Below are 11,299 nucleotides of genomic sequence, written 5' to 3' on the forward strand. Positions count from 1 at the left end.
AAGGTGGAAGATAGAAATGTAAACCTCCTATAGATGTTATATGTATATTTCTCAACTTTCAGCTGAGGTGCGAAACCTGTACTTGGTTCCTGCACTTCCTCCACTTCAGAATCTAACCTTGAAGGAGAGAAGCTATCACTTCAAGTGGATTTCGTTTTCGTTTTAGTTAAATCAGCTAACAAGAATATATCTTTAGTTGAGCGTATACTTTTGGTGGGAGTAATGTCACGATAATTATATCTAATTAACGTAACCGCATATAGATAAATGTAATTCTCCTATATACAGAAGTATAAACACTAGCGAATGAGAGGTGTGACTGCTGAATGAAAGACTAGGTGGTGGTTCTGCTTGTTCACGTATGCAAATATTCCCGCTGCTATTGGTTATAGCAGGTGTCTTAGGCCTAACATGCCGTAAGGTGAGGAGATCGCTGTTCACCACCGGCTGAAAAGGACGTGATCTCGACTCTTGTGTTTTAACCGCTAATTCCTTGGAAATAAATCCAATCTAGAAGTTATGAACTAATTTAATTGATATTATCCTCTGATAACTTATATAAACAACATCGAAGTGCTAAACAGTTAAACTATGATAAAGAAACGTGCAGTGCGAAAATACGTGAGTGCGGACAGTAAAATGACTATTGTTGAAGTGACTATTTTTGAAGTGACTGTGTTAGTGGTGCTGTGCTATAATCTAGGGTTAGGATTATCCTGTAATGCGGAAGGTGAGTAAGTGGGGTGAATGTGTAGGGCATCATCCATTGAACAATGTATTGTGTGCTAAGTGAATAAATAAATAATAAGTGAAGTTATTCAGTGCATTTTTGTTTCTACTTATTTCTGTCAGTGGCTCGCAGTTTCCCTTCTCAATAAACGAGAATAAAACTATAAAAGAAAGTAATATTATAGACCTTAAAGTAATAAATTAATAAGTAGTATTACAATCACACTAATCACATGGAAAGTAAAATATGTATATAATTCATAATAATTTCATGAAACAAACGTTATTGCTCATGGAATAACTTATTACAGCGAGTAAGTGATGGAAGCTATACATTCCTAACTAAATACTCGGAATATAAATAATTTGAGTAAAGTGTGACAATGGCGCCCAACGTGGGGCCACTGATATTTATTGAATAATTAAAGTAAATGTGCTTGCATATAAGCAGACGGGAATCACGTCAGTATCCATAATTTCAATTTTGACTTGTTACATTCCATGATAGGGTTATAAGCATTCGCTTTCCCTTGTTATTGTGATATAGAGGACGTGTTTTATATTATTCTCTTGCACACATTTCATTCATTCCCATCATTAGCTAGATGTCAGTGGCACTAACGAACCAATAGTATGAACAATAATTATAAGTGACTGAACCAAGAACTCGTTCGTACGTGGCACTTGTTATTCAATAGCACTAGTTATTCATTAGCACGAACAAAACTGAAATTAAACTTATCTAGAAATGGATTTAGCGGTATTGAAGCAGGAGGCTGCAGACCTGGGGTTGACTGATCCCCGTGATATTGCTAAGTATGTGCAGGACCAGCATCGAGACTTGCGGGCGGAGCGCAGAGAGCGGGAAGATCGCGAACGCGAGTTTGCGGCCGCCGAAGCGATACGGGAGCACGAAATTCGGATGGCGGAGCTAAATTTTAAGCATAAGATAGAAGTCCTTAAAGCTACGCCGCCCACGCCCGTGGCTCCTCCCAAAACGAAGTTGCCGATGTTTCCTGACGACGCAGACCAGGTCGAAGCTTATTTCCTCGTATTCGAAAGGGTCGCAGCCGATCACGGGTGGGACGAGAAGACGATGTTTCTGCAGCTCGTCACCCGCCTCCAGGGCCACAGCCTGGATGTTTATCACCGCACCGAAATCGAAGGTAATTTGACGTACAGCGAATTAAAGGAAGCTCTGCTGAGTGCTTACGCTATAAGCCTCGAGCAGGCCCGTTGCAGGTTCCAGGAAGCTCACCTTGACGAGCGGGAGACCTGCAAGCTTTTCATCATTCGTCTCTCTCATCTCTTTAAGACTTGGCATCGAAGGAGTAATTTACCTGACACCAAGGAAGGTATCCTGGAGCTCATTCTGGTTACGCAACTACTCGCTTCGCTGCCCAAGGGATTGCGAGCTCAGCTGAGAATGAACAAAGTTACTAGCCTGGCGGAGACCGCGGACATAGCGGATGGCTGGTTCTCTGCTTATGGCTACAACTATAGGGTGAAGAAAGAGGGCGAACGAAAGCAAGAGTCAAAGAAACCTGCTCTGAGAAGCGTCGGTGATCGCAGGGAGTCAAAATCTCCTGAAACTGCAAAAGCACAGCCGGGAGAACACAAGCACCAGCCTTTCAATATGCCACGGAAAGGGGGTGAAAAGAAGCCGTTCTACCAGCCCGGTCACTTGGCTACCGTGAACAGTGTCCCGGAAAAGGAGGAGCCCCAGGTACATCTGTCTGGCCTGGCACTTGGCCACCATGTACTCTGTGCATGCTCTCCTCTTCCCTTGCCTTCAGCAGCCAGCAAGAGATTGTCTACTGCAGAGGGCCTAGTCCAGGGTCGCAGAGCAATTATCATGCGAGACTCTGGCTCCACAGGATGTGTAGTTAAAAAAAGGTATGTAAAAAGAAAGGATTATACTGGCAAAAACCGTTCGTGTTACAATGATTGATGGTTCACAAATAGTTGTCCGTGAGGCAAAGGTTTTCTGCCAGTCCCCTTATTTTACAGGCACTGTGACTGCTGCTGTTATGGATAACCCCGCCTTCGATTTTGTCCTGGGCAACGTGCCTGGAGCTGGCCTGGTCCCGGCGAAAGAGGTCCAGACGCAGACCCAGGTGGAAGGAGGCAAGGACGCGATGACACAAACTGCAGAGGAGAGTGAACCTACTGCACAAGATGTCCCCCTTATGTCAGAATCCCCTGGTGTTCGCGATGGACCAACCATATCTGCAGACATTATGGATCAGACCAGTGCTGCTGTCACTACGAGAGCTGCTGCACGTCGCTCTGAGATCAGTACACGACTGGCAAATCCACAAGGTCTGGAGGCACTACTAAAAGGCGAGGATATAGCTGAGCAGCAGAAAAATGATGCCACCCTCTCCAAACTACGTGAATATGCTGAGCAACGTCATGTTCGCCTCTACAAGGGAATAAAGATGGACTTTATATGGCAGAACAACAGACTTTACCGACGAACTACCTTGCCTCAGGGTGAGGTGAACCTGCAGTTCGTTGTTCCAGCTGGATGTCGCCAACAAGTCTTCAAGTTGGGGCACCACTCGCTCCTCGGAGGTCACATGGGGGCAGCCAAAACTCTCGCCCGAATACAATCCACCATGTTCTGGCCTGGAATGGGAGCTGAAATCTTAAGACTCGGCCGTTCCTGTGACATATGTCAGAAGACAACGGACAAGGGACGCAATACTGCAGCACCTCTACAGCCACTTCCTGTGATTTCGGAACCGTTCTCTCGCGTGGCTGTCGATATTGTGGGTCCCATTACACCTTGTGCTGACGATAAATCGAAATACATCCTTACAGTCGTTGATTTTGCAACAAGATGGCCAGAAGCTGTTGCCCTGAAGAACATAGAAGCTGCCACGGTTGCAGAAGCTCTCTTCGATATGTTCTGCAGAATCGGCATACCCAAGGAAGTACTGAGCGACAGAGGTACACAGTTTACATCAGGCATGATGGAAGAGACCTGGAAGCTCCTTTCAGTAAAGGGCATGAGAACTACACCATACCACCCACAAGGAAATGGTCTTTGTGAGCGATTTAATGGCACACTAAAGAAGATGCTAAAACGTATGGCTGCAGACCAGCCGCGGGAATGGCCTCGTCTCTTGGCACCGCTGCTGTTTGCCTACAGAGAAGCCCCGCAAAGTTCCTTAAGATTCTCCCCATTTGAGTTGGTGTACGGTAGACCAGTAAGAGGCCCTTTGCAAGTTCTGAGGGAGCTGTGGGACAACACTGAGGATGACCCAGTAATCATCTCCTCTTATCAGTATGTTCTGGATCTGAGTGAACGCTTGCATTCTACGTGCGAACTCGCAAAAGAGGAGCTTTTGAAAAGCCAGGTCACTCAGAAGTCTTATTATGACAGGAAAGCCAAGTTTCGTACTCTTGATGAAGGAGATCAGTGCTTGATATTGCTACCTACGAGCACAAACAAGCTCCTAGCACAGTGGAGTGGACCTTATACTATTCTGAAACGAGTTTCAGACGTTAATTACATCGTAGGAATCGGCCACGAGAAGAAACGTTTCCACATAAACATGATAAAGAAATATTATCCAAGGTCCTCCCCTGTACCTCAGTCTAGCCATGCAACTCGTCAACAAGAAAAGAGTGACAATCGACGTTCAGTCATGTTCGACGACGCTGCTCTTCTGAGAAAGGTGTTGATAACTCGAAAAGGTTTGGTTGTACGGCAACCGTAATACCTGAAGACTCTGGTTTCTGCCAGCCCTTGACTCCTGAGGCTGATTCGAGGGAAGGACCAGAGAGTATTATCATAAACCCGAAGCTAGAGGACCACCATAAGGCAGACCTCCATGAGATCATTCAGAAGTACCCTGAAATCTTCTCTGACCAACCCCGAGTTGCCAAGGTGGAAGAACATCGAATCGTCCTTCGTAATAAAGAGCCAGTGCGCACAAAGCCATATCCCATACCTCTGCGATATGTAGACTTGGTGATCAAAGAGATAAAGAAACTGGAAGCTATGGGCATTATTGAACCGTCCAAGAGTTCGTATTGTTCACCCATAGTTGTGGTTAAGAAGAAAGGAGGAGACATCAGGATCTGCGGGGATTACCGTCGCGTTAACGCAGCTACTCATTTCGAGGCGGAACCAATGTCTGATCAACGCATTATCTTCTCACGTTTATCTGCCTCTAAATATTTTACAAAACTGGACCTGACAAAAGGATTCTTCCAGATTCCTTTGCATCCAGAGAGCAGGAAGATAACAGCCTTCAAAACCCCCTGTGGACTGTATCAATACAAGGTGCTACCCTTTGGATTAACGAACTCCCCCTCAGTCTTCAATCGGTGCATGCGTCAAGTACTTGGAGATATTTCGGGAGTAGAAATTTTTATGGATGACGTACTCGTACATACATCGACTTGGCTGAGCACCAGAAGCTTCTCGACGTAGTTTTCAGTAAATTATCACTGCATCGAATGACCCTAAAGCCCAGCAAGTGTGAGATAGCCTTCACACGGACACACTTCCTTGGCCACACCGTTGGAGATGGCAAATGCGAGTGTCAGCAGGAGAAACTACAGAAGATTCGCATGGCACCGCGACCCGTAAATCAACACCAGCTTCGTTCTTTCCTCGGCCTCGTTGGGTATTATCGGAGCTTCATCAAAAACTTTACGCAGATTGCTCTTCCACTATTCAACCTCCTGAAGAAAGACTGCAGCATCAAGCTGGTGTGGGGTGCAGAGCAAGAGAAATCCTTCACTACACTAAAGGAAACCTTGTGCTCTGAACCTATTCTCCGACTTCCATCCAAAGATAAACCCTTTACTTTGCGGACGGATGCATCGGGAGAAGGTGTTGGAGCAATCCTTCTGCAAGAGTTTGATGGCATATTGTTCCCCGTAGCTTACCACAGCCGTAGACTCTCAAAGCCGAATGCAATTATTCGACAGTTGAACGAGAGCTGTTAGCGGTTATAGAGGGGATTCACAAGTTTTATTATTACTTGTGTGGTGCTAAATTCACTCTGGAAACGGACCACATGCCTCTCTCTCAAATCAAGCGATCTAAGACCGCCAACGCGCGCTTGATGCGCTGGGCGCTCTACCTTCAACAATTTGAGTTCAATATCCGCTACATAAGAGGAACTGAGAACGTAGGAGCTGATCTACTCTCAAGGCTGGTCAGCGGAAGCAGCAGTGACCTTGAGGACAGCCGAGCTGAAATGTCTCGCAACCCAGGACCTCAACTACAATATCATGAAGCGGAGGTGGAGCATCGACTGCAGAAGAATCCTCATCCCTAATGAGGTGCCACCCAGAATAAAGAACTTTGATTCTAAAGGAAGTATTGTTCTAAATTCATTTTTTTTGTTCTTGAAACACAAACTTGAAATACGTGGGATATAATCAACAAATTATTTATTAACTTGTTGCTAATATAATCATGATAGAAACTCAATTTTGTGCTTCCTGTTAAGGTGGAAGATAGAAATGTAAACCTCCTATAGATGTTATATGTATATTTCTCAACTTTCAGCTGAGGTGCGAAACCTGTACTTGGTTCCTGCACTTCCTCCACTTCAGAATCTAACCTTGAAGGAGAGAAGCTATCACTTCAAGTGGATTTCGTTTTCGTTTTAGTTAAATCAGCTAACAAGAATATATCTTTAGTTGAGCGTATACTTTTGGTGGGAGTAATGTCACGATAATTATATCTAATTAACGTAACCGCATATAGATAAATGTAATTCTCCTATATACAGAAGTATAAACACTAGCGAATGAGAGGTGTGACTGCTGAATGAAAGACTAGGTGGTGGTTCTGCTTGTTCACGTATGCAAATATTCCCGCTGCTATTGGTTATAGCAGGTGTCTTAGGCCTAACATGCCGTAAGGTGAGGAGATCGCTGTTCACCACCGGCTGAAAAGGACGTGATCTCGACTCTTGTGTTTTAACCGCTAATTCCTTGGAAATAAATCCAATCTAGAAGTTATGAACTAATTTAATTGATATTATCCTCTGATAACTTATATAAACAACATCGAAGTGCTAAACAGTTAAACTATGATAAAGAAACGTGCAGTGCGAAAATACGTGAGTGCGGACAGTAAAATGACTATTGTTGAAGTGACTATTTTTGAAGTGACTGTGTTAGTGGTGCTGTGCTATAATCTAGGGTTAGGATTATCCTGTAATGCGGAAGGTGAGTAAGTGGGGTGAATGTGTAGGGCATCATCCATTGAACAATGTATTGTGTGCTAAGTGAATAAATAAATAATAAGTGAAGTTATTCAGTGCATTTTTGTTTCTACTTATTTCTGTCAGTGGCTCGCAGTTTCCCTTCTCAATAAACGAGAATAAAACTATAAAAGAAAGTAATATTATAGACCTTAAAGTAATAAATTAATAAGTAGTATTACAATCACACTAATCACATGGAAAGTAAAATATGTATATAATTCATAATAATTTCATGAAACAAACGTTATTGCTCATGGAATAACTTATTACAGCGAGTAAGTGATGGAAGCTATACATTCCTAACTAAATACTCGGAATATAAATAATTTGAGTATAGTGTGACAATGGCGCCCAACGTGGGGCCACTGATATTTATTGAATAAGTAAAGTAAATGTGCTTGCATATAAGCAGACGGGAATCACGTCAGTATCCATAATTTCAATTTTGACTTGTTACATTCCATGATAGGGTTATAAGCATTCGCTTTCCCTTGTTATTGTGATATAGAGGACGTGTTTTATATTATTCTCTTGCACACATTTCATTCATTCCCATCATTAGCTAGAGGTCAGTGGCACTAACCAATAGTATGAACAATAATTATAAGTGACTGAACCAAGAACTCGTTCGTACGTGGCACTTGTTATTCAATAGCATTAGTTATTCATTAGCACGAACAAAACTGAAATTAAACTTATCTAGAAATGGATTTAGCGGTATTGAAGCAGGAGGCTGCAGACCTGGGGTTGACTGATCCCCGTGATATTGCTAAGTATGTGCAGGACCAGCATCGAGACTTGCGGGCGGAGCGCAGAGAGCGGGAAGATCGCGAACGCGAGTTTGCGGCCGCCGAAGCGATACGGGAGCACGAAATTCGGATGGCGGAGCTAAATTTTAAGCATAAGATAGAAGTCCTTAAAGCTACGCCGCCCACGCCCGTGGCTCCTCCCAAAACGAAGTTGCCGATGTTTCCTGACGACGCAGACCAGGTCGAAGCTTATTTCCTCGTATTCGAAAGGGTCGCAGCCGATCACGGGTGGGACGAGAAGACGATGTTTCTGCAGCTCGTCACCCGCCTCCAGGGCCACAGCCTGGATGTTTATCACCGCACCGAAATCGAAGGTAATTTGACGTACAGCGAATTAAAGGAAGCTCTGCTGAGTGCTTACGCTATAAGCCTCGAGCAGGCCCGTTGCAGGTTCCAGGAAGCTCACCTTGACGAGCGGGAGACCTGCAAGCTTTTCATCATTCGTCTCTCTCATCTCTTTAAGACTTGGCATCGAAGGAGTAATTTACCTGACACCAAGGAAGGTATCCTGGAGCTCATTCTGGTTACGCAACTACTCGCTTCGCTGCCCAAGGGATTGCGAGCTCAGCTGAGAATGAACAAAGTTACTAGCCTGGCGGAGACCGCGGACATAGCGGATGGCTGGTTCTCTGCTTATGGCTACAACTATAGGGTGAAGAAAGAGGGCGAACGAAAGCAAGAGTCAAAGAAACCTGCTCTGAGAAGCGTCGGTGATCGCAGGGAGTCAAAATCTCCTGAAACTGCAAAAGCACAGCCGGGAGAACACAAGCACCAGCCTTTCAATATGCCACGGAAAGGGGGTGAAAAGAAGCCGTTCTACCAGTCCGGTCACTTGGCTACCGTGAACAGTGTCCCGGAAAAGGAGGAGCCCCAGGTACATCTGTCTGGCCTGGCACTTGGCCACCATGTACTCTGTGCATGCTCTCCTCTCCCCTTGCCTTCAGCAGCCAGCAAGAGATTGTCTACTGCAGAGGGCCTAGTCCAGGGTCGCAGAGCAATTATCATGCGAGACTCTGGCTCCACAGGATGTGTAGTTAAAAAAAGGTATGTAAAAAGAAAGGATTATACTGGCAAAACCGTTCGTGTTACAATGATTGATGGTTCACAAATAGTTGTCCGTGAGGCAAAGGTTTTCTGCCAGTCCCCTTATTTTACAGGCACTGTGACTGCTGCTGTTATGGATAACCCCGCCTTCGATTTTGTCCTGGGCAACGTGCCTGGAGCTGGCCTGGTCCCGGCGAAAGAGGTCCAGACGCAGACCCAGGTGGAAGGAGGCAAGGACGCGATGACACAAACTGCAGAGGAGAGTGAACCTACTGCACAAGATGTCCCCCTTATGTCAGAATCCCCTGGTGTTCGCGATGGACCAACCATATCTGCAGACATTATGGATCAGACCAGTGCTGCTGTCACTACGAGAGCTGCTGCACGTCGCTCTGAGATCAGTACACGACTGGCAAATCCACAAGGTCTGGAGGCACTACTAAAAGGCGAGGATATAGCTGAGCAGCAGAAAAATGATGCCACCCTCTCCAAACTACGTGAATATGCTGAGCAACGTCATGTTCGCCTCTACAAGGGAATAAAGATGGACTTTATATGGCAGAACAACAGACTTTACCGACGAACTACCTTGCCTCAGGGTGAGGTGAAGCTGCAGTTCGTTGTTCCAGCTGGATGTCGCCAACAAGTCTTCAAGTTGGGGCACCACTCGCTCCTCGGAGGTCACATGGGGGCAGCCAAAACTCTCGCCCGAATACAATCCACCATGTTCTGGCCTGGAATGGGAGCTGAAATCTTAAGACTCGGCCGTTCCTGTGACATATGTCAGAAGACAACGGACAAGGGACGCAATACTGCAGCACCTCTACAGCCACTTCCTGTGATTTCGGAACCGTTCTCTCGCGTGGCTGTCGATATTGTGGGTCCCATTACACCTTGTGCTGACGATAAATCGAAATACATCCTTACAGTCGTTGATTTTGCAACAAGATGGCCAGAAGCTGTTGCCCTGAAGAACATAGAAGCTGCCACGGTTGCAGAAGCTCTCTTCGATATGTTCTGCAGAATCGGCATACCCAAGGAAGTACTGAGCGACAGAGGTACACAGTTTACATCAGGCATGATGGAAGAGACCTGGAAGCTCCTTTCAGTAAAGGGCATGAGAACTACACCATACCACCCACAAGGAAATGGTCTTTGTGAGCGATTTAATGGCACACTAAAGAAGATGCTAAAACGTATGGCTGCAGACCAGCCGCGGGAATGGCCTCGTCTCTTGGCACCGCTGCTGTTTGCCTACAGAGAAGCCCCGCAAAGTTCCTTAAGATTCTCCCCATTTGAGTTGGTGTACGGTAGACCAGTAAGAGGCCCTTTGCAAGTTCTGAGGGAGCTGTGGGACAACACTGAGGATGACCCAGTAATCACCTCCTCTTATCAGTATGTTCTGGATCTGAGTGAACGCTTGCATTCTACGTGCGAACTCGCAAAAGAGGAGCTTTTGAAAAGCCAGGTCACTCAGAAGTCTTATTATGACAGGAAAGCCAAGTTTCGTACTCTTGATGAAGGAGATCAGTGCTTGATATTGCTACCTACGAGCACAAACAAGCTCCTAGCACAGTGGAGTGGACCTTATACTATTCTCAAACGAGTTTCAGACGTTAATTACATCGTAGGAATCGGCCACGAGAAGAAACGTTTCCACATAAACATGATAAAGAAATATTATCCAAGGTCCTCCCCTGTACCTCAGTCTAGCCATGCAACTCGTCAACAAGAAAAGAGTGACAATCGACGTTCAGTCAATGTTCGACGACGCTGCTCTTCTGAGAAAGGTGTTGATAACTCGAAAAGGTTTGGTTGTACGGCAACCGTAATACCTGAAGACTCTGGTTTCTGCCAGCCCTTGACTCCTGAGGCTGATTCGAGGGAAGGACCAGAGAGTATTATCATAAACCCGAAGCTAGAGGACCACCATAAGGCAGACCTCCATGAGATCATTCAGAAGTACCCTGAAATCTTCTCTGACCAACCCCGAGTTGCCAAGGTGGAAGAACATCGAATCGTCCTTCGTAATAAAGAGCCAGTGCGCACAAAGCCATATCCCATACCTCTGCGATATGTAGACTTGGTGATCAAAGAGATAAAGAAACTGGAAGCTATGGGCATTATTGAACCGTCCAAGAGTTCGTATTGTTCACCCATAGTTGTGGTTAAGAAGAAAGGAGGAGACATCAGGATCTGCGGGGATTACCGTCGCGTTAACGCAGCTACTCATTTCGAGGCGGAACCAATGTCTGATCAATGCATTATCTTCTCACGTTTATCTGCCTCTAAATATTTTACAAAACTGGACCTGACAAAAGGATTCTTCCAGATTCCTTTGCATCCAGAGAGCAGGAAGATAACAGCCTTCAAAACCCCCTGTGGACTGTATCAATACAAGGTGCTACCCTTTGGATTAACGAACTCCCCCTCAGTCTTCAATCGGTGCATGCGTCAAGTACTTGGAGATATTTC

General features: G+C 45.4%; 1 protein-coding gene across 1 annotated transcript in view; it reads left to right on the forward strand.

The window, feature by feature from the left end:
- Positions 1-7,676: 7,676 nt before the first annotated feature.
- Positions 7,677-11,299, forward strand: part of LOC125030461 — a 4,557-nt gene continuing 934 nt past the window's right edge. The window contains exon 1 of the mRNA XM_047620499.1: positions 7,677-11,299. This exon is cut by the window's right edge and continues 601 nt beyond it. Coding sequence (XP_047476455.1) covers positions 7,677-11,299 — 3,623 coding nt within the window.

Source organism: Penaeus chinensis, chromosome 11, assembly GCF_019202785.1.
Source record: "Penaeus chinensis breed Huanghai No. 1 chromosome 11, ASM1920278v2, whole genome shotgun sequence".
Lineage (NCBI taxonomy): Eukaryota > Metazoa > Arthropoda > Malacostraca > Decapoda > Penaeidae > Penaeus > Penaeus chinensis.